The following is a 24,406-nucleotide window of genomic DNA, read 5'->3' as shown; positions in this document are numbered from 1 at the left end:
TTATAAGTGGTTAATTTTTTGGACCTCCTGCTCACATGTGCGGATACGTGGATCAAAATAAGATAGTGATGAAACTTTTCACGCAATTTGTCTTTTGGGTTCCTTCTTTTTCTCTCCCCCTAATTGCGGAAAAGTTATTTCATCAAATCGAAAATCTGCAAATCGAGCAGTAAATAAGTCTCCTGTCAACTGTTCAAGGTAGCGAATTATGGATGGTGAGTCAAACCCAACATATATGCTCAATCTTTCTTGATGACCCATCTTTGTACGTTGTGATGGTGCTACACGCACATATACCGCACAACCAAAAATTCGTAAATGGGCTATATTTGGCTCATGACCAAATACTAATTGTGATGGAGAGAATTTATTATAATTTGTCAGTCTGAGACATACAAATGATGCTGCATGTAAGATAGCATGACCCCAAACAGTAATCGGCAATTTTGTTTTCATAAGTAGAGGTCTTGCTATCAATTGTAGGCGCTTAATAAATGACTCTGCAAGGCCATTTTGAGTATGAACATGAGCAACAGGATGTTCAATTTTTATCCCAATTGATAAGCAATAATCATCAGAAGCTTGAGATGTAAATTCTCCAGTATTATCAAGGCGAATAACTTTAATTGGATAATTTGGAAATTACATCCTTAATCTTATTATTTGTGTTAATAACTTCGAAAACGACAGGTTACGAGATGATAAGAGGCACACATGAGACCATCTTGACGATGCATCTATTAGGACAATAAAATATCTAAACAATCCACTAGGTGGATGAATAAGTCCATATATATCCCCATGTATACACTCTAAAAAGGTAGTAGATTCGAGGCCAACCTTCAGAGTTGATGGTATGACAATTAATTTGCCTTGATAACAAGCAATACATGAAAATTCATCATTCGTAAGAATCTTCAGATTCTTTAATGGATGTCCAGTTGAATTTTCAAGAATTCGTTTCATCATTATTGATCCAGGATGACCTATTTGATCATGCCATAGTACACATGTATTTAGATCAGTAAACTTATGATTTACAATCAAATGTGGTTCAATTGCACCGATTTCTGCATAATATAGGTCAGACGACAAATTGGTAATTTTTCCAAAATATATTTCTGGCCTGAGACACTCTTGGTTATACCAAGGTATTCAATATTCATTTCATTTAGTGTCTCAACATGATATCCATTTCTACGGATATCTTTAAAACTTAACAAGTTTTTTGGGGATTTAGAAGAGAACAATGCATCTTCTATATTAATCTTTGTCCTCTTAAGCAGAAATATAGTAGCTTTTCCGGAGCCTTCAATCATTGTCAAATTACCAGAAATTGTAGTAACATTTGATTTTCTTCTAAGCAAGTAGAAAAAATATTTCTCGTCTTTAAAAATGGCATGAGTTGTTCCACTATCAATTACACAAATATCTTCGTGATTGATCATTGATCCAAATAAAATTTGAGGCATATCCATATTTTTCTTTAAAAAGAAATAATAAGGTAAACGTAATAATTAAAACATGGTTCATTATACAAATTTTATTTATTTACATGAATTAGAAAAATATAAACATATTATTTAGTACAAACAAATGAAAAGAAAATTATTTAAATATTATTAGGCTTACCAATATTCATATTTTTTTCTGAAAAATTGAAGAAATCAGCTACATCTATATGCATCAGCTCAATATTATCTTCAGAGACAAAGTTTGTCTCTGATTATTTTTTTCTCTCTTCAAGAATGCCTGATATAGTTGAACTAGACGTTTTGATGACCGACAGGTCCGTGACCAGTGCCCCATACCTCCCCATCTATGACATATACTTTCTGAATTTTTCTTTGGTATAACTTCTTGCTTCTCACTCTTCTTTTTATATTGCTTATCATTTCTCGGTGCCAGACGAGCATCATGGTTATAATTTCTTCTTCTACTACGCCCACGCCCACGCCCACGACTGGGGCTATGACCTCCTCGTCAAGATGGTAGCGGAGAAATATCATGACTTTGGCATGGTCTTGACTAGATGCCATATTGTCATCTTTGATGGTATCTGCCAAACCCATCGATTCTAGGTGTATTTCAGCATCTAGTACCCATGATAAGTAGCCTTTTCCAGATATATCAAGAGCAACAAATTCAAGTTTAAAGATATTAGACATTTTAAATAAATTAAATTCTTATCCCTTTTTTACCTTTTTACAAAATAGCTCAAAGTGATGGAGGCCCGTGCTGATAACGTGTTATAAAACAAACTAACTTAGCAAATTAATAAGAATGAGAAATAGTAAGAGAAAGAAAAAGAGTTGAGAGATTTCCATGTCATTTTTCATTGCAGATTCATTATCGACAAATTTCATTAAAAAAATGACTGAGCTACAATACAAATGCGTGTGAGCTCCAGTGAAAATACTATTTATGTGGTGAGAAACTGTTAGATAACTTTTTGACTTGTTTTACAACATTATTAATATTTCTCCACTGGAATAAAAGCAAAAAAATAAATAAAATGAAACCCCCCCTCTCTCTTGACGGGTGTTGATCTTTCATCGTCGAGATTCCAGAAGCTAACAACTTTCGAATCAACTCACCATCTTCGCAGTGAGAAAAACTCTACTATCCATTTTGAAATCTCAACTGTAACACGAATTGTAGCATTTGATTTGAGTAAAATGGCAACTGTACAGAGTGATTCTCTTCGAGTTTTCTGTATCGGAACAGCTGATACTAAACTCGACGAGCTTCGTTTCCTCTCCAAATCTGTGAGATCCAGTCTCAACAGCTTCTCCAATAAATCCTCATTCAAGGTTTGTTAAATTCTCTACGTTACCTTTTGGCTTTCGCTTCTTTGTTAATTGTTGAAAAGTTGTAATTTGCAAAAGTATACAGTAAGTTGGATCATAAGTGGAATACTTTTCTGTAGAACATTTTGAATTCCTTAGAATTATGTTGCTCGGACTCTTAAAATCTGCCCCCAGGTGCTGGATTTGGAGGATCCGACACATGTGTGGCAACATTTTTGGAGAGTCCGAGCAACATAACCTTAGATCGATGTCAACCTTATGCTTATACATGGCGATTTATAGGTAGGAGTGACAGTTGTTGATGTCTCAACCAGCCTGAAGGAGACAGATAGTTGTGCTGATTTTGATTTTGTACCGAGGAAGGATGTGCTGTCATGCTGTGAACAAGGGGGAGAATCTGTGGTCCAGCTTCCAGATGATAGAGGCCAAGCTATTGCAATCATGAATAAAGCTCTTGAAACTTTCCTAAGTAAAGCTCATAATGACCAGATTCTTGCCGGAGTGATTGGCCTTGGGGGTAGTGGAGGAACATCTCTATTGTCATCTGCCTTCGGATCTCTTCCAATTGGGATCCCAAAAGTTATAATATCTACAGTTGCCAGTGGTCAAACTGAATCTTATATTGGAACATCAGACTTGGTATTATTTCCTTCAGTTGTAGATATTTGTGGGATTAACAATGTTAGTAAGATTGTTTTATCTAATGCGGGTGCAGCATTTGCTGGAATTGTGATTGGAAGGCTTGAAAGTTCAAAAGAACATAGCATCACTAATGGAAAATTTACAGTTGGTGTAACTATGTTTGGGGTTACGACTCCTTGTGTTAATGCTGTCAAAGAAAGATTAGTGAAAGAAGGATATGAGACTTTGGTTTTCCACGCCACAGGTGTCGGGGGCAGGGCCATGGAGGATCTTGTTAGAGGAGGTTTTATACAGGTAATCGTGTTGCTATATGACTACTAATGGTTTCAACAACAACAACAGCAACCCAGTGAAATCCCACAACGTGGGGTCTGGGGAAGGTAGAGTGTACACAGACCCTACTCCTACCAATAGTTTCAGTGGTATATAAATAGGCAAGGTATTGATCTTTCCTATTTCCCTTATCATGAACTTTAAAGTTCTAAAATTGAAACTTCTATGGACAAATAAATCCTCTCTTCCTAACAATCCTAAAAGTACTAAAATCTATTTACATTATGTAGTATTTTGTTTCAAATCCCTATTTCATTATTGGTCCATTTGACATCTTATAATGTAAAAATACCATCTGATTTAATCATAACAAAAAAAACATTAATTATATATAAGAACAATGATGATACTAATGGCCTAAGTAGTGACAAGCTAACGATTTTGCTTAGTCATTCTCTTGTACGCTCATGTATTGCTTTGAATGGCTTACAGCTTCTTAAATAGTTAATTATAACATAGAATTGTTTCCCATTTATATATAGTAATTCATATTTAATTTTCTAATTCCATGAGTTTATTCTTCATTTCAAATCCAGAGTGTTCCATTTTAACAGATAAACCAGTGCAAGTAATTTGTTTATTTTCGATCTTCGTTCCAATTTGTTGTTGTCGTCACCATCTTCGTCATTATAATTATGATAAACTAATTCATATTTGTTAACCTTTGCATATTGCCATTATGGGATTGGATAATAAGAATAGATTCTTTCAATATAAAACTATCTGAAATTACGATCCTAATTATTATTCCAATTACTGTTTCATTAATTTTAAATGGTTATACATCTTATTCATAATCAATTGAGCTAGAGGGCACTTGGAATATATTATAATGCTATTAGCATTCAGGAACTATAAGAAATAGTATGAGAAGTAGGATTTAATGGTCTCTAAAACTTTTACTGGGTTTACAGTCAATTACAAAGGAAATAGGAAATCATTTGCATGATGCGCTGGTCTGGATGCAAAGCGCGGCCTCATTAGTTCATTGCAATTGATCCCTTCAAACTACTGGTAGAACTAGGGAAATTTTTTGCTAAGAAGGTAGAGACTTGCAGTTTGTTCACTGAAATGGCTTGTCAAACATGTTACTGCTGTCTGAAGTATTACATTATCTCTTTCTGGAAAACAATTAATATCCATCTGTTACTTAACTTATTTTAGGGTGTGTTGGATATTACGACAACTGAGGTTGCAGATTATGTAGTTGGAGGTGTTATGTCATGTGATAGTTCTCGATTTGACGCAATATTAGAGAAGAAGATTCCTTTGGTTCTGAGTGTGGGAGCATTGGACATGGTAAATTTTGGTCCTAAAACTACCATACCTCCTGACTTTCAGCAAAGAAGGATTCATGAACATAATGCGCAGGTGATTCATCTTTTCATTTTGCTCCTTTTTGTCTCTAAAAAACTTCCATAAGATATTGAGCAGTAGTATTATCTAAAAGTTAATGTTGGAACACTTACCATTCACAGTTTGACATTTTTGTGGTCGTTAAACAGAGTAGCGTGTTTGATGTCATCTTGCATAACTAGAACAAGTAGAGACAGCTAGCCATTCGAAAACCGTCTCAGGGCATCATGCTTTTTTCCATTAGGAGATATTTTGAATACTTTTGGAAATTTTTTGTATTGTGTCGTGACTGCACAATTAAGCATAAGTGTTTCAATTTGATTAACTATCAAGTAAGCATTTGAGGTGTGCCTTCTGGTTAAACTAATGGAATGCTATGTTACAGGTTTCCCTAATGCGTACTACAGTAGGTGAAAATAAGAAATTTGCTGCATTTATAGCAGAAAAGTTGAACAAGGCATCATCAAGTGTATGTGTTTGCTTGCCAGAGAAAGGTGTCTCTGCATTGGATGCGCCAGGGAAAGACTTTTATGATCCTGAGGCAACTAGTTGTCTTACACATGAGCTACAGATGCTTCTTAAAAATAGTGACCGCTGTCAGGTACCACAATTATTTGTAAGGAAGAGGATGGCAGCCTATGATGTTACATTCCACTGCAAAACTCAACTCAGATAGTTGAAATGTTTGTTCACTGATAGGTTAAGGTATTTCCTTATCATATCAATGATGTGGAGTTTGCAAATGCTTTAGTTGATTCATTCTTGGAAATCTCTCCGAAATCTATACACGTTGAATGTCAGCCAGCTGAGTCCGAATCTATCCAAGACATTCAGAATGATAATGCTGTTCTTCAGAAATATTCCTCATGCAGCGAAAAAAGCTTTTCTTGCCTGAATGACTTTCCAAATGCAAAACCAGGTGATGATTCTTCCTAAAATCAAGGCTAATAATTGCCATCCTAATGACATGGCAAATAAGCTGCTAGAGAATTACTGAACAGTTTACACTATATGATTACTTCTAGTGAATCCAGGTTTCTTTTAATTTATTTTCCAGTTCCCGCAGGAGTGTTAGGATGTTCACATTATTTTCTAGGTCTAACACAAATCTTTCTTCTATCTTTGCCAATGCTCGTGCACTCCTATCTTTGACGCCTATGTTGATTTAAGATGATAAGTGGAATAAACTGGCATATATGTAAACCTTAGCTTGCCATAGAAGCCAACAAAGTGAAAGATGACAGGAGAGTGCTTTATAATTTCTTAGCGTGAAATATGATTGATCTTATCTCAGGAATTATTTTCTTACCGAATAGGCTGCTGGTTATGGGCTAGCTTGAAATGCCATATCATGGATTCTTGTCCTTCATTGTCATCATAATAATCTCTACTATTGTTATGTGAATGTCTCAGAAATGGCATATACTGGTTCATCAACAGGGAAATGAATCTAACAGCTTCTCAGATAATGATTTTTCTTTTCTTCTTTTAATTTGTATGAAGACTTGATGAGAAGCCTAATATTCCTTCAGCAGAAACTTTGCAGAAAAGAATTGTGATACTGCAGAAATTGAAAGATCAAATAAGTAAGGGCAAGCCCATTATTGGGGCTGGTGCTGGTACAGGTATTTCTGCTAAGTTTGAGGAAGCTGGTGGTGTAGACTTGATTGTCTTGTACAACTCCGGGCGCTTTAGGATGGCAGGAAGGGGATCCTTAGCTGGTCTATTGCCCTTTGCTGATGCAAATGCCATTGTACTTGAGATGGCCAATGAAGTATTGCCAGTAAGTCCTACTTGTTGTGTGCTTTTTTAGTTCTTCCGAAAACCTTATAGGCTTTTAGGCTCAGTTTCATCTCTTCGATTGTTTGATTTTAGCTCGGGTTGGACTTGAACACGACTTTACTGTTCAAGTTACTACAACCTGCTGTCAAGCAAGTTCATGTTCGATTCAAAGGCTTAACAAATTGATAAAGCCATACTTGACTCAACATAAACAAATCACTAAGAACTTTGAGCAGTTGGAAATTTCTACTGACAAGTGACAAGGAAACTAAGAATGAAGATCACTAAACCAACACACCCCTGCTCGCAATACATAGACTAAAAGTAGCCTCCAGTTGACATCCATATTCAGATACATTAAAGCTGATCCTTGTCATTTCTATGATTCTTGTCAGTACCTCTTTCTTGGAGTAGAAATCTAAATGTTGCCTCAAAAAGGCGCACTCAGGAAATCCCTGCCAAATTTGCAGTAAGCTATGGACCATCACTCCAGTGGTTGGTTAAAGATGAAAACAAATGTAGATAGAATTGGAACCAACTTCAGTCCAGCTTGGACTTTCAGCAGCTTCGATATTGTCAATTTCAATCCGACCTTAGTCTTAATCCAATTACATAGTTGAACTTCTCAGTTCTCACACTTACTGACTTAGATGAGAAGCTACGTAGTTGAGATGTCCGATTACATATTTGGGAAAATCAGAGGTTCAACTTAGTTTTGTAGAAGAATGACTACACCCTGCAGAACCACCTATCTGGCTGGTCATCTGTAATTATGAACTTTTCTTTCTGCATTTGTCATAGGACAAAAATGCTCACAATTTCAGGTATGGAACTAATTATTTTTAATTTTCTTCAAAATTTCAAAGGTGGATGGATTACAACAGATTACATATTTTTTCACGATGTGTATATATACTTTTTCCGTATGAGTTTTGTTGCTAATAGTAACCATGATTGAGGTTTCTCATTATGTCCTTCAGAGGGAGGTCCATAATCTAGAAAGTTTCTGAGTAATGAGAAAACTTTTACTGATGGTTCATTTGAGATGCTTTGTCCATTTTTTTAAAAAAAATGGAAGGTGCTGTTTGTTTCTCCTTCCTCATATATATTCTTACCTTCCTGAATGGTGGCTTAGTTTCTATCAACATTGAAATCTTCAGGTAGTTAAGGAAGTGGCAGTTCTGGCTGGAGTTTGTGCTACTGATCCTTTCCGCAGGATGGATAACTTCCTGAAGCAGCTGGAATCTGTTGGATTCTGTGGGGTGCAAAACTTTCCAACTGTTGGTCTATTTGATGGTAACTTTAGACAAAATTTGGAAGAGACTGGAATGGGTTATGGGTATGTTTCAGTAGATATGTTTTAGTAGTAAGACAAGCTTATATCCTTCTAATTGTAAGAATGGTGACGGTTTCTAACAGATGAACATTATCATGCTATCTTACTTTATATTCAGCTTGGAGGTTGAGATGATTGCAACAGCTCACAGGATGGGCCTTTTGACAACCCCATATGCTTTCTGCCCAGATGAAGCCGTTGCTATGGCAGAAGCTGGTGCCGACATCATAGTGGCCCATATGGGGCTTACAACATCTGGTTCGATTGGTGCAAAAACAGCTGTCTCATTAGAGGAAAGTGTAACTTGTGTCCAAGCTATCGCAGATGCTACTCATAGGATAAATCCTGATGCAATTGTGCTCTGCCATGGAGGTAATCGACGAAACCTATAGTAACTAGAAAATTGTAAGGCAAAAAATGAAAGAAATGACTGGATCAATTTTATATTGTTAATGTAGCCAACTAAACCAAAATCTCTGCCAAATTCCAGCGTCAGTTGAAATATTTTGACAATTAAGCAGTACTCTGATGGTGTACCAGATGAGTTCACTGTTTCATTAATTTTGTTAGTCATTTTGTCTTTAATTCCTGGGCGCCTAAAGAATAAGTTAGGTAGATTACTGAAAGCTTATGCATGTGTGGGCTGCTTCTCATAGCACTTGTGAGGATTCTCATATAATGTTATTATTTTCAATGTAAGGCTGTGTACAATAGACCTTTGTGGTCAGGCCCTTCCCCGGACCCCGCGCATAGCGGGAGCTTTAGTGCACGGGCTGCCTCCTTTATTTTCAATGTCCTATCCCAATGTTTACGGGTGCAAATCCTAAGGAAGTTGTCTATGTTACATCATTTAATTAGTGCACTTGTATGAGTTATACATGTGGTAATATATATGAACCTAGAGATTCTAATAAAAGAAACATTTTGTCAAGTGGTGAAGATTGATATTCTACTGTCTTTCTTGAATGATCCATGTATGTGCAGCAGTCCACATAGCTTTAGCAGTGATTCCCTGCAGTTTTTCTATTGTCTCAATGAGTTATGACCAGAAAAACAAATGATGGTTGAAACTTTTGGATTTACAGCTGCATTTTTTATTGTTTATTTCCCTTAAAACTTGCTGATTAAAGTATTTCCTATGACATATTTTCTGGTTATCTTCCATGATATTTGTGTGAGTAGACATTTATTTTGTTAGAGGTATTTCTTGGTACTCCTTTGAATTTGTGTTTTTCTGAGTCCTATAATGTACATTCAGTTCTTTATGAAACAAGGAGGGTGTGTTTTTATTTGCTTTTTTGTAACTTGAAAGTTGTATCATTCAAACATTTATTTTGCTTTCCGTATCAGCAAGAGAAAATATCGTTTTATGATGGATGTCAATGATACTTACGGCATAATTTTCACTCTAAGGATGTGTTTGGTATGAAGGAAAATGTTTTCTTGGAAAATAAGTTGGTTTCTAACTTATTTTCTCATGTTTAGTTGGTAAGTGGAAAACAACCTAACCTCGACCTCGATCCTTGAGACCCCACCTGAGACCCGAGAACCGACTTCGACCCCGACCCCGACCCGGACTTGAGAACTGACCCGAACCCCCGACCTCGACCTGAGCTTGAACCCGACCCCACCCGAGATCCGACCCCCGACACCTGATCGAACACCCTACCCCGACCCAACACGAGACCCCGACCCGAGACCCAAGTCTCGACACCCAACCCTGACCCGAGTCCCGACCTGAGATCCAAGATTAGTATGGAGAATTGATACCCGAGATTTAAATTAAGATGGGAAGTTGGTGTGAGGTTCAAAATGATTTTAGAAAATGTTTTCCTTACTTTTTTAAAGGAAGTCATGTTCCTTAAATTTGAGGAAAATAAATTGATTTGGAAAATATTTTTTAAAACATTTAAGCCAACCAAACATGAGAAAATTGGAAAGCATTTTCTTCATACCAAACACACCCTAAATGACGTCTGCTCTAATTCAGGCAATGAATGAGTCTCTTTTGTTTGTATCTTCTTCCTTTTTTCAATATCTGCCCAAACACTTGGTATATTTGTAGAATATCTTGGACTTTTTTTATAACATAAAATATTTGCTTGTTAAGCCTTGGAGTGGCCTCGGTGGAAGACAAGATGCGGAAAATGCAATTGAGATGGTTTGGGCATGTGAAGAGGAGAGACACAGATGCCCCAGTGAGGAGGTAGTGAGGAGGTGTAAGAGGTTGGCCATGGATGGTTTCAGAAGAGGCAGGGGTAGGCCGAAGAAATATTGGGGAGAAGTGATAAGACAGGACATGGCGCAGTTACAGCTTACCGAGGACATGACCTTAGATAGGAGGGTGTGGAGGACCCACATTAGGGTAGAAGGCTAGTACATAGTCTCGTTATTCTGCCCTATTAGTAGGCGCATTAGCGCACTATAATTTCCTGTGTGGAGGACTGAGATTAGGATAAAAGGCTAGATGACTCATCCTTTACACCATAGTAGTTGTAGTTTTGCTCATTATTTTTTGCCATTTGATTTCTGCATTGTATTGTTGTCTATAGTTGTGGCGTCGTTGTGCTTTGATTATCTTATTTATTTATTTATAGTAGTTAATGCCTCTTTCTTTTCGTACCTTTCTACCATGACTTTCCCACTTTTGCTATTCCTTGTTTCCATCTTGTTTTCGATATGATTGTCCTTATCTGACCTTTTATCTTGTTTTCCTTTTGTTTTCCTCTCTTGAAGCCGAGGGTCTTTCGGAAACAGTCGCCCTACCTTTCAAGGTGAGGGTTAGGTCTGCGTACACTCTACTCTCCCCAAACCCCACATTGTGGGATTATAGTGGGTTTGTTGTTGTTGTTGTAAGCCTTGGAGTAACTAGTAAAGTTGCTGCCATGTGACCAGGAGGTCACGGGTTCAAGCCTTGGAACTAGCCTCTGGCAGAAATGCAAGGTAAGGCTGCGTACAATAGACCCTTGTGGTCAGGCCCTTCCCCGGATCTTGCGCATAGCGGGAGCTCTAGTGCACCGGGCTGCCCCTTTTTTTAAGTAGATAAGGGCAGTTACTATCATTTTGTAATCCAACATTTTACTTGACATCTTAATCTTGTTCAAAAGCAATAATGTTGTTCTTTCTCTGACATACAATCCATGAAGTCTTATTTGGAACAAAATCTTAAGCTGTCAAACAAATACTAGTAGTTATAATTTTACATTTATCTGAGAAAGATTACATTGGGGGTAGTTGATTTTATGCTTGACAAGTTTTTGTATCGTCTTCTGTAGTCTTTATTATGACGGCACGTTCTTTTCTTCTCCTTATGATTTATTTATGTAGCTAAAGTGAAGAATCTTTGCTCTTTTTGCAGGCCCTATATCTAGCCCTGAAGAAGCAGCATATGTACTGAAGAGAACCAGAGGAGTTCATGGATTTTATGGTGCTTCAAGCATGGAGAGACTACCAGTTGAGAAGGCTATAACTGCAACTGTCCAGCAGTTCAAATCTATTTCTATGGAGTGAGATGCAGTGGATTTAGGTTCTTTAAAAGTCCGAACCTATATGTATGATCTTCACCTCTTTCTTTATATATTACTCTTGGTCTCTCGACTGTTGAAAGAAATTTGTAGTAACCTGAGATTGATGATGCAGATCTTATGCATTAGCTCTTTTTTGGCTGAAATGTTGTCTTAATATGCCAATGAAGCTTTCTCCAATTATTTTTTACACATTCACAAGGGCAAAATATTTTTCTTCATATCCAAGTTCTTAATCTTCAGACAAAGGGAAGTACGCAGGGATGGACAGTTATTCTGAGCCTATCCTCATCTAGCAACTTGACACACTACAGCACTGCAGCTCCAGTTGTTATTTGTCCAAATGATATCAATTTTAACAAGTTATCGATGATCTTTTCATTGTTGTCATCTGCCCAAATGATATCAATTTTAACAAGATATCCACGATCTTTTCGTCATCAACCTTGCGTGAAGTTTTCATGATGTTAGTTTCTATTGAGAGATTGGATACTGTTGTCTTGAAGTCTCCATTAGCTCATGCGTGCCTGGACATATTGCTTTATATGCTAAATGGATCTGTTAGGTTGATGATAAATACATTCTACAAGGAACACTAATTATCTTCCCTCTTTCCACATTAATTTGTTTTTTCAATTTTAGTATCTTTTCATCGTAGATAGAAAATTCTCCTACATCTTGCAACACATCGAAGCACCCTTCAACCGCTTACAATTTCTAAGTCTGTCACTGATTTAGTGTCCTGTATACAGTAATCAACTCTTCCGTGGGGTGCCAAATATAACTAGAGGTAGATGTAGTGTTGCGGCACTAGATTCATGATCATCTGAACCCAATACTTCATGTGTACAAAATTCACTGAAATTGCAACAGATAGTATGTGTGAACCCGTAATTTTAATAATCATGTATTCAATTCTGAGAACTTTAAAGGTTGAACCTATAGCTATTAAATTCTAAATCTGCCGCCTCTTGGCTATACTCTGGTACCTGATCCTGACTTGAAATGGTGGAAGGCAGCAGAAATTTCGCTGCGGTTTCTCATTTTTTTCTTATGTTGAAATGGCTAGATGTGCTGATGTGAATGTGCTGTCCTGGATATATAGAATCTTCAAAGTCCACCCAGTCTAGCCATTGATTATGTAGTTGTAGACATAATTAAACAAATGTGCTGCAAGAAATTGAATGAAGAATGTCTGTTTTCAGTGTTTTTTTCCCATTGCAGGTGACATTATCTGGTTTATTGAATTTCATTGACGGTTTATGGTCGAGTTGTGGTGACGAAAGGATCATAATTTTCACAACAAATCACGTAGAAAAGCTAGACCTTGCATTGTTAAGGCCTGGCAGGATGGACATGCACATTCATTTGTCATATTGTACACCCAGTGGCTTCAGGCTTCTTGCTGCCAATTACCTGTAAACTAGAGACCACAAATTGTTCAAACAAATTGAAGAACTCATAGAAACTGCAATGGTGACGCCAGCTGAAGTGGCTGAGCAGCTGTTGAAGGAAGATGAGGTTGATGTTTCACTTAATGGCTTAATTAGTTTTCTACAGGTAAAGAATAAGGAAAAGAAAAATGCCGGGTCTAAGAAAGTAGAGGCAACACAAATGGAGACAAATGAGAGGAAGGAAAGTGATGAAAAAGGAATTGAAGAAATCTTAGAAGAAAAAAAGATTTCAAATTGAGGAATTTGCCCTCGCAATTTAGAGAGAATCTCAACTACCATTTTGCTTTCTACAACAAGAAGAAGACATTCAGTGAAATCCTACAAATAGGGTTCAAGATAGATAGAATATACGCAGATCATACGTATTAAAATAATGAAAAAGATAAAACAACAATGGAGAAACAAAGCAACTAATAAGAAAACAATAGCAACTACAAAGTAATGCGATAACCTAAACACAATCAACAAGTAATGCTGGAATCAATAGCAAGACACTATAAGAAAATAGCTAAACCCCTCAAAAATCAAGACAACGCTCCTTATCTATTAATATTCTATCTTAATATGTGACCTCTACTTGTTAAATTATTGTTTGGCATAGATTTGTCAATTTTCATGGATTATAGCATTTTATTCTACACAGCTAAGGTAGAAACAGTTCAATTGATGATTTTTTATTTGCATTTTGAATCAATAAATACAAGTGCTTCTGCGATACGATACAAGTCTCAAAGTGGAACTAAATAATTCTCTTAATCTACGTATTTGGTTAAACACCTTCACACTAAATAAACTAAAGAAATAGTGTAAATTTTACCAAGAAAATGAATAATAAAAACACTCGATTAATTAAAAAACAACTTAAAAGTATGTTGTATTTTTATATTTTCTTTTCTTTTTTGAATTATATGATTTTATTTTAGGGATAATTATTGTTATACCCCTAAAAGAAACTATTTACTATTGGATACCTCATTACTTTCATACCCTTTGTTTTTAATTATCTCGCGCATTTGATACCATGAGAGTATATAATATACTCTGATGGTAACAAACAATTTCGCTAAAACACTGTCTCTTCCTTTTTGATACCATCAGAATATATTATACTCTGATGGTATGAAGAAGAAACTGTTTGATAAATTACTTGATACTATTAAAGTATAATATACTCTGATGGTATTAAAGAGGAACAAGGGAAGGGGCACTGGCGTAAATACACGAGAGTACATATAGACTCTGATGGTATCAAGAAGGAAGAGACAATGTTTCAACGAAACTACTTGATACCATCAGAGGAGCAATGATGCTAACGTCAGCATGACATCATGCGCGAAATTAAAAGAGAAAAAGTAAGGTAAGAGGAAAAATAATTTAGGCTATGAATCTATTAATGGTAAATAGTTTGGGTTGGATCTAATTTGTAGTTTCCTTTTGTTTTATTTCATTTTAAAAAGAAGGAATTCAACATATATGTAAAATGAAGTTAGTTTTTAATTTATGGGTTAAAATTTGTGACAGATAATTATTTAATTTTTTTAAAAAAATTGCTACAATTTAACAAAAAAAATTCATGAATCTCTTTCAATCCCATTAAAAAAATAACAATCAATCTTTACCTCATCAACAGTTCAAATCTTTACAGTTTTCCCCATCCTGTATTTCTCTATACATCTTTCTCCAAGAATCCCAGATTCGTTCAATCTGAAATCCGCGCCTTTCACAGGTTTTTCACTTCATTATAATTACAGAAAACGTCGATCCACAGATTTCAATTTATATATTATCTGTTTTGATTGGATTTAGGTTACATTAAATTCTAGTGAAAGTGAAAAAGATGGATCCAGATTCAGTGAAATCGACTCTCTCTAATTTGGCATTTGGAAATGTAATGGCTGCTGCTGCTCGTGATTACCAGAAGGTATCTACTTCTTTCAATCTCTCTTTTTTCTTTCTATTTAGCTGAATTTGTAAATCATACCCGATTTTGTGGTGTTTGGCCATGAAATTTTTTCACTTTTTTCTGGAGTTGAACACAAAATTCCGGAAGTTGAATTCCAGAATTTTTAAGAATTTGAAAAACAACAAAAATCGTGTTCACGCCAAACTACTCACAAAATGTCAAAAAAAGCTCCAATTTGTATTCATGGCCAAACACAACTGCATGTGCCAATTTTCAAATATCATTTTTACTTTGAAAACAAAAACTATTTTTTTTCCTTCAAATTTCACAATGAAATATGGCCAAACGCCTTAGCCGGCATTATGTTCGGATAAAGAAAGAGAATTATGGTAGGTGGACGATAGTACATAAATACTATAATTATAATGAATTTGAATACTATATGGACCTGAATACAATAAAATAGATACATATAATTCATATAGTCAATCCTGACTAGTTTGGGATTGAGGCGAAGTTGATTGATTGAACCTCTCCATGTCCGTCAGTTCATATTTTTGTTTTAACTTATGTAAACGGTGGTAAAGGAACAACTTTTGCTGGTCCATCATATAGTTTTGCTGGACTTGGAACAGATTCCTAAAGTCTTTCAGAGTTCAATACAGAGTGTTTGTAAAATAAATCATTATGGGGTTTTATTGTTGGGAACTTGAAGTCGATGGAATCTTGCTTAAGGTGGGACAGTAATCTTTTTCACATGTAGATGAAGGAAACATTTTGCAGAGTACGATTTGGATTTCAACGTGTAGGAATAGAGTAAAGTTTAGAATTGTAAGTGTCCGAGTAGAGCAAAATGGATATGAATGATTCATATAGCCACCTCTACTGGTTTGTGATTGAGGCATAGTTTTTATGTTGTAAAGTTTGAATTCTTAGGTATTCATTTAAGACAGGTGAAGTTGTTTGTAGTTAAAAGATACAATGGATTCTTAAAACTCTATACTATGTTTTTCCAGTACAAGTTTTGTTTTTCTGATTATAATCATAGTTATTTAAGCTTTGAAATCAACTTCCTCAGAAGTCAAAAAGATGTTATAAATGCGAAAACTAATGCAGACGTTTGAGATTTAGCTTTTAGTAATTTTATTATTGCTGAGCCTAATCCGCATTCGCCATTTCTCTATGAGACTAGATAATTTCTTTTCAACAGAATATGAAAAGAGGTTTCACTTATTCATAAACGGAAAATATAGACGGTTCACTTACTAAATTGTCAAAATCAGTTGTCTTTAGATCCTTCTTAGGTTCTTCCCACAATTATTATAGATTAGTTACTCTTTACATTTATGGCATGTTAATATGGAGTATTCTTTTCTGTGTATCAAGCTTATCTTCTTCCCTTCCCATTAGACATGGAGAGCTGTCATTTATCGTCTGGCTAGATTAATGTTGCCTCCTGTCTCAGGATAAACTCATTCTTACATGAGAAATATCGAGAATTGTTACTATGTTTATCTGTTTATTTTGATATCTATACTCCAAAATAGCAACCGTTTAAGATCGCTATTCTTGATAAGCTAAGATGGTTTGGGGAGTCATTCAGACATAACCAGTTATGTTGGATGAAAGTTTGGTTATACTCCCGTAGTTTAAGAAAAATACCTGTCAGTTACGGGGTGTTTTCAACATTTCAGGGGAGTTAGACCTTTGATGCTACTTCCTATTCCTTTGGGATACTTATTATTTGAGATTGATTGATAGATCATTGTAATATACCTCAAAACGTCCAGCAGTTTTAGTTAGCAGGTATTAACTACAAATCATTTGCATCCAATTTCTCCCTTTAGGAAGTGCTGGCGCAAGAGAAGGTGCAAGCATCATCTTCTGTTAATCAAGACATAGATCTTGATGAACTGATGGATGTAAGTTTGCATACCCTTCAATGTTTCTCTTTCTAGGCACATAATTTGTATGCCTGTTCACTTGCTCATTGTGCTTTTAACAGGATCCTGAGCTGGAAAAGTTGCACGCAGATAGGATTGCGGCTCTCAAGGTCTGTTATTTTGTCTTGCCTGCTGGCCAACACAGTTAGTTATAGCTGGAGGCAAAGTACCTGATTGTTAGACAATTATTTTCTCTGGACTCTCTTCTGCAGAAAGAAGCAGAGAAGCGACAAGCTTTAAAAAGGCAAGGGCATGGAGAATATAGAGAAATTACTGAAGGAGATTTCTTGGGTGAAGTTACTGGTAGTGAGAAAGTGATTTGTCACTTCTATCATCGAGAGTTCTACCGATGCAAGTAAGGACTTACTTCATGTTTCAAAGTTCATTGTCCTCCCACACAAAAGTAAAATACATAAATAAGAGGACAGTTCTTTCCCATCGCAGTTCCTATTTTTTTCTGATGTTATCTGTGTTTGAGAAAGTGAGGGAGAGAGAGAGAGAGTTGCATAATTTCCCAGTTTGAAAAATTCTGGTATGTAGCATACTGCAAATTTGTAGTTTTAGTTTCTTTGGAGTCAGTAGCACGCACTTCAGTCTTCTAACTTATAATCCGATGCAACAAGCTTGACACTATTCGTTAATATTGTTGCTAAATTTGCATCTTGAAGGTTCCACCTGCTTTACCAAGGTTAACTCACCATCCAAATTTGTATTGGACTAGTTGTGACATTCTATTGCTTGTCTTTGTATTTTGATGCATTGACGCCTCCACATATATTAATCTAGCTACATATACTTAGAAATGGAAAATAAATAGGATTGTATATATCCACATGCGTGTATACACAAGCATAATGGTCTTTGTTGCTCTTTCAGGATCATGGATAAGCATTTGAAGTCTCTTGCACCAAGACATGTTGATACAAAGTTCTTAAAGTTGGATGCTGAGGTCTGTTTTACTTGAGTTCTTGGACACTTCTTTCTCATATTATACAGTAGAAATAGTCTGAATTTTTTTGAAGTATGTACGCCCACCTATGCGTGGAATTTAACACAAGAAAAACTAAAAAACAAAAACTCATATTGACTGGCTCTATAACTTTTGGAGGACTGTGCAGATAGGATCTCATTTTCGTGCTAATAACTCATTTTTTATTGTATAACCTAATGCAGAATGCTCCCTTTTTTGTTACAAAGCTGGGAATTAAAACTCTACCATGTGTCATCTTTTTCAGGTTAGTGCCATCAGCTTTGCTCTCCTCTATTAGTTCTCCTATAATATGTCCATGTTTGGGTGGTTCTCTGGTTGTTTTCAAGGCCAAATCAAGAAGATTAAATTAGCTCTTTTCTTCAAGCAGTTGGATCGAACCTTAATTGTCCTAATTTATTTGCCTCAACAATGTAGATTAAATGATCTGTCAAAACAGGCCCACGCACAGGGAAAGTGAAATATAAGTCTGTCAGTGTGTAAGGGAGCTAGCATGGATTTTTTATACTTGGTTTCTGCTTGTTTTCTTTTTCCTTCCAATTTTACTGTGAGTTAGACGGGGGAGCTACCATTATCTTCACAAACATATACTCCATATAGTTACATGAGGACTCAATCATAACTGCCTGAACAGAACTGTGGAAAAGGGAAGGGAGTAATCTTATTTATGATTTCAGACCTATTCTTCCAAAATTCATACACATGCATGTGAATATTAGCATCAATGCATCCGTAGAGGTTTTGGTTAGTTATACTAGCTCTTTCCCAAACGATGTCATTTTGTTTTAATCTACACTTAACAGAAATTTGTTCTTCAGGAATGGAATAGCTTCAGATAGGCTGGTTGGTTTTGAAGATTTGGGAGGAAAAGATGATTTCAGTACAAAGGCTCTGGAGGGTCTTCTGTTAAAGAAAGGTAGTTCCTTTTAATTGGATGCATGATTGCTAATAGGGTAATGTATTATCTGTCATTTGATCCGTATTGAATATGAGCGGGTTAGGTTTTGTTATCCGTTGTTATCCAACCTATTTTATAAACAGACATCCTGCCTGCCTATGTGCCAGCATTGAATTTCTTTTACATAGCTTATGGCAACCACTAAACCATCTTTGGTGCAGGAATAATCAAAGAGAACAAGAAAGAAGAAGAGGATGACGATTCATATGCTGATAGAAACAGATCAGTGAGATCGTCAATCAATCCTGATTCTGATTCAGACTGATGAGTAATTAGTGGTCATTGGTTTCTTCTAATCAAATGAGTATTCATCGACATTTTCCATTTGCTGAATCTCCCAGATCTTGGGATACCTCACATTATCTGATACAATGTCTTTGCATTGTTGTGATGATGACTGCAAAAGATGGAATATTGTTCTTGAAATAGTATGTTGTAGTAGTTTAACATTTCTATCTGTTGCTTCTTAGTCCAGTTTTACGGAGAGAAAAAAAGGGACTGTATTATTGCAAAGAGGTATGAATTCTTTCCATTTCTCCCAACAGGCTCTGGAAAATATGTAGTTGTATCCGAATTCTCTTATTCTATTATTGTAAGTTTTCGAGAAAATGAACGAAGAGACATGATAGCTAGCTCTTCACCTTTCTAAAAGGGTCTGATATTATTACAGGGCCTTTCTTTTAAGAGCAAATACGCACCTGCTCTGCACTCGTGTTTGATTAATTCTAGTTCCATTTCCAAATCAATCTGCTTTGGTTCAAATACTGAGTTTTCTTTTCATCCATTAAAGATTAGAAGAAAAAAAAAGAGTTTTTTGTTGATTGTCTATTTGTTTTGCATGATCATATCTTATAATCGAATGAAATATTAGAAATTTGGCTATATTCCGTCAGAAATACTTGTGAAAAATTAGTAAGTCCATATGAAATTCTGGACGCATTCATATCCCCCCCGTAAAGAATCAAAATCTCTCTACAATTATACGATGATAGATTATAAACATATTTGTCTACAAACTTACAATGATAGATTATAAACATATCTGTCTACAAACATATGATGATAGATCAAAATCTGTCTACATCTTACTTGGTCTTTAATATATTGTGTAATCTTTTCTCAGACATGTTGAGGTAACACACACATCTATACGTGTAAATTATATACGGTGTGATACAATGGGGTTTTGTAGAAATGCAAGGTAAAATTGCTATCATATCGAATTTAGTGGCGGAGCTGTTTTTCATAAGAATAAGTGCTGCGTATGTAAGCGTATGCAAGCGCATTATCCCTTTTTTAAAATTTTCATCTCCAATCCTATCTTTTCAAAAGCTCTACGTAATCTGCTTTTAGATGCTTCATATTAAATAGTATTTGTTCAAAATTGAGTCTCTATAAAATGGATGACCAAAATTATACACAAAACCTCTCCCTTCTTCTCTTTTTCATCTTATAGGCTCTGTTTTCCTCTAGAATTTGATATAAAAGAGAGTTTTAAAATTTTTAATTAGCCCTCTTTCTCTGTGTGGATGCAAAGCTCTATGTGGTTGTTGATGCATTATGCCTCCAGTAATCAGTGAACTTCTTCTGTCTGGTTTTATCATTAACTCAACCCTTCGTCGGCGTACTCACTTGGTTCAATCCTTCTCTGTTGTCTTCCTTTACTGGTTCTACGTGTTTTCATGAACATAAATTGACTTCTTCAGCTGTTATTAGTTTTATTCTCTCTTTTCCTCTATTCTCGTCCGTCCAAATTCGGATAAGTTAGTCAAGTGAGTTTCGAATACTGAATGATATATATATATATAGAAAGTCATGGCTGGAACTTCTTCAGTGTCATTAAGGAAGTATGGTTGCGAAGATGAAAGGAAACGCAAAAGAATGATATCGAACAGAGAATCAGCAAGAAGATCAAGAATGAAGAAACACAAGTATTTGGATGAGCTATTGGCTCAAGTGGATCTACTTAAGGAGCAAAACAATCAAATTGTGACTAACATAAATATGGTGAATCAGCTTTATTTGAACATGGAAGCAGAGAATTCTGTTCTCAAAGCTCAGGTGGTTGAGTTAAGCCACAGGCTGCACTGTGTGGAGGAGATCATTAACTGCATGAATTCAACAAATGATGAGGATTTATGGAACTATAATGTTAATGGTGGAGATGATTTTTTGAAAACTTGGGATTTTGCTCCATGGGAAACAACAACATATTTAGTGTGATTTCGTAAATGAGATCTAGGCAGGATGACATGTACGCAGACTTTATTCCTATCTTGTAAAGATAGAGACAGGCTTGTGCCGATGACTTCATTTATGTATGATGAATGTATTTTTATTAGAAAAACTTTGAAGTTAATTATTTTCAAATATAAAAAGATATATAACTCTTTTGAGAAAAAGATAATAAGAACTAGTGTCAGGTAATTTTTTTTAATTTAAAGAAAAATAGTGTCAGGTAAAATAATAGGACTTTGAGAATTTTTTTACTTTTTTCCGAAAAAAATTATTTCACTTTATTTTCTTGGTGTTTTTTAAGATTAGTGTGAATTCATTTCTTTTTCCCTACTTGTTGTTTTGCTTATGCAATGTTTAACTATAGTGGTCTTTGACAATAATGAAGAATAAATCGGATGTACTATATTGTAAAAATTATACACGGTGGGGTTTCTTTCATTCAATTTCGACATATCCTTATTTTGTGTGTTCTTGGAGGAATTTGATCTCAAAATATCATCTAAATAACTAACGAAAGGATTTAAAGTCTTTTGGATGTACATAAATTAATCTATCTCATCCTTGAATTATTGGCAAAAAATAGTTTTAAATAGGGTACAGTGTGTTTGGTAGCAAGAAAAATATTTTTTTAAAAAAAAAAAAAATTATTTATTTTTTAGTATTTGATAAATAAATAAAAAAAAATATTTTTAAAATATTTATACGTAATCTAACAAAATAATATTAAGATGAAAAGGATGGAGAAGTGAGCCTCGAGGGTGGGACCATCAAAGGGTAGGAGTTGAAAGCATTAGATGAATAAAGAAGATACGGTTAAACTTATTGTTTTAGAAAAAATATTTCTAATTTTTTTAATCAAATCAAACATAAAAAAATTAAAAAATCATTACCAAACACAGTCATGATCGAGATACTAATACAGAAAAAACAAAACCTAATCTATAACTAAAGAAACACTAGATAATAATTTCAAACGTCACTGGTCATTCATGTTATCATGAGCTTCCAATGCTTTGCTCTTCTAGCTTACTTTATTTCCTTCCTCTATTTTTATTTGTCAACTTTACTATATATATATATATATATTTTAAATTTTATAAACAAAGACGTAATTTTTTTATTACATATTTTACCTAGAGCAGCAAAATCAAATCCAATCTATTCAATCCCTTCAAGATAACTCGCCCATTTATTAGCTTCATTCATTTTAGCCAATCCATTTTAGTCAATTAAAAATTGGATCAATATATTATAGTAAGGATTATACAAATCTCATAGTGTTAAGAGCTAATTACATCATATTTCCACTCTTTTTTAAATTACAAAAATCTCTTAAATTTGGTAGAATCCGGACACATCCCAAAACGTTCTGATACATCGAGTAAAGTGATGTATCCGGCTAATACATCGCGTAAAGTGATGTATCTGAGAATAGGAGAGGGTATGATTTTTTGTAATTTTTTCAAATGGTAGAGAATTTTTAAAAATATGATAAAATAAGTTGTTTATTTAAGTAATTTTTCCTATATTGTATAGTCATAATAAGGAAAAAATAATTTAATTAGGTACTAAAAATTTATAAAAGAACAAATAAAGTATTTAAAACTTGATAAGAATTGAGTCGATTGGGTTATGACCCATATTTTAACGTATTTCAGTGCAAATGATATATGTTAACTCAAACCATTTTGACCCGTCAGTCCAATCCATCTATTTAATACATCTAATTTTACCCCTATTATTAAGTACTATTTGATTTTCAACTTTTAAATAATTTAATTAATAATGAGGCGGTGATATAGTAATTTATTTTTATTTCTTTCTAAAAAAATATATCAAATAAAACATGAATAACTAAACATGAACGGATGAAGTACTAAAATAGTGACAAACAATTAATATTCTCTTATTATATAAAAGGGAGTTTGGAGGCTGAAGCAGACACGTCTTCGTTTCGAAAAAAGTTACAATTTTTTTATTTTATTTTAATTTAATTAGTGTATAATTTTTTTGAAATCATGGGATTCGCTTTAGCTATTTCCTTTAGTTTTAAATTCATGTCTTTAAGTTGTAGTTTTATTACTTTGAATTTCGCAAATATTTGTGTAAATTTTATAACTACTTTGAGGAGTAATTAATGAACAATCAATGAAGAAAAATACTTTAATTATTGACATCCCAATGGATTTCTTCACATTAGATTTGTGAGAAAAAAATGAAATGATTTACTATCATTCAAATATATATAATTTATTTTAGAGTAAAAATTTAAAATCAATCAATCAATGCCATTTAAAATTTATCAATATTAATAATATTTATCAGATAATTATTTTACACTTAATAAGATAATTTAAAATATTTAATTAATATCACTAAAAGAATAATTTTATAAACAAACATTGAATCCGTGCACAACACACAATTCTCGTAACTAGTAGTCTAAAGAAGGGGAAATTTTAAAATGTTGTGTCAATCCTTTTGTCTTTTTAATTTTAATATACAAGAAAGATGTATATATGATGTATGCTCAAAAAAATGTTGTGTCAATCCTTTTGTCTTTTTAATTTTAATATACAAGAAAGATGTATACATGATGTATGCTCAAAAAAATAATTGGAGTAGATGATAGAGTTTGAAGCCGAAAGGGCAATTTGTTTTTGTAGAAATTTTGAAACGACGATCAATTTTGATATGAAATCAAAGGGGCAAAAATGCATCACACGGTGTGACTTTCCCTAAATCACATAACGGTCATTAGTCCACGTTTATAGGAAGTCGTACCCTGTGGTGCGACTAGTAAATCACATCATAGGGTGCGACTTCATGTAAACATGAATTAACGGTCATTATGTGATTTAGGGGAAGTCGTACGTTGTGGTGCGTTTTTGCCCCTTTAATTTCATATTAATATTGATCACCGTTTTAAAATTTTTATAAAAAAGAAATTGTCTTCGACTCCGAATTCGTAGATGATATCCACTTAGAGCTATTATTCCATCGTATTATTGCCATATTTCATCCATTGAATAGTGACACGTAAAGTTCTAGTGGTCCCTTTCCTATCCATTTGTCATAGTTTAATTTATCAATTTATTAATTAAAATTTAGAAAAAATTATCTAAATATATAACTTATT

General features: G+C 34.5%; 3 protein-coding genes across 8 annotated transcripts; all 3 read left to right on the top strand.

Moving 5' to 3' along the window:
* Positions 1-2,505: 2,505 nt before the first annotated feature.
* On the top strand, positions 2,506-12,004 carry LOC129874238 (toMV susceptible protein tm-1(GCR26)). Of its 5 annotated transcripts, none has more exons than XR_008762857.1 (10): positions 2,506-2,813; positions 3,093-3,746; positions 4,950-5,156; positions 5,527-5,742; positions 5,841-6,060; positions 6,674-6,924; positions 8,084-8,262; positions 8,378-8,631; positions 8,718-11,033; positions 11,618-11,723. XR_008762857.1 is itself a non-coding variant. In XM_055949499.1 (10 exons), exons 1-10 carry the CDS (start codon positions 2,679-2,681, stop codon positions 11,654-11,656), a joined length of 2,193 nt encoding a protein of 730 aa, XP_055805474.1. In that variant the 5' UTR covers positions 2,506-2,678; the 3' UTR covers positions 11,657-12,004. The 5 variants fall into 5 exon arrangements, 4 of the variants coding, with proteins under 4 accessions (XP_055805474.1, XP_055805472.1, XP_055805475.1 ...); XM_055949499.1 differs by having other exon boundaries at positions 10,996-11,033; positions 11,618-12,004; XM_055949497.1 differs by lacking the exon at positions 8,718-11,033 and having other exon boundaries at positions 11,618-12,004.
* A 2,811-nt stretch (positions 12,005-14,815) lies between these two features.
* Positions 14,816-19,680, top strand: LOC129874413 (thioredoxin domain-containing protein PLP3B-like). 2 transcript variants are annotated; one of them, XM_055949700.1, is made up of 9 exons: positions 14,816-14,963; positions 15,044-15,158; positions 16,988-17,062; positions 17,146-17,193; positions 17,296-17,438; positions 17,960-18,032; positions 18,257-18,318; positions 18,890-18,987; positions 19,191-19,680. In XM_055949700.1, the coding sequence occupies exons 2-9, from the start codon at positions 15,075-15,077 to the stop codon at positions 19,292-19,294; spliced, it is 687 nt and encodes a 228-aa protein (XP_055805675.1). In that variant the 5' UTR covers positions 14,816-14,963; positions 15,044-15,074; the 3' UTR covers positions 19,295-19,680. The 2 variants fall into 2 exon arrangements, with proteins under 2 accessions (XP_055805675.1, XP_055805676.1); XM_055949701.1 differs by having other exon boundaries at positions 14,824-14,963; positions 15,061-15,158.
* An 814-nt stretch (positions 19,681-20,494) lies between these two features.
* Positions 20,495-21,376, top strand: LOC129874414 (bZIP transcription factor 11-like). The gene has a single exon (XM_055949702.1). It carries the CDS (start codon positions 20,845-20,847, stop codon positions 21,250-21,252), a length of 408 nt encoding a protein of 135 aa, XP_055805677.1. The 5' UTR covers positions 20,495-20,844; the 3' UTR covers positions 21,253-21,376.
* Positions 21,377-24,406: the final 3,030 nt, after the last annotated feature.

This window comes from Solanum dulcamara, chromosome 11 (assembly GCF_947179165.1).
Source record: "Solanum dulcamara chromosome 11, daSolDulc1.2, whole genome shotgun sequence".
NCBI classification, from domain to species: domain Eukaryota; kingdom Viridiplantae; phylum Streptophyta; class Magnoliopsida; order Solanales; family Solanaceae; genus Solanum; species Solanum dulcamara.
The sequence above is the reverse complement of the archived record's forward strand: the minus strand, read 5'-3'. Positions and strand labels throughout refer to the sequence as shown.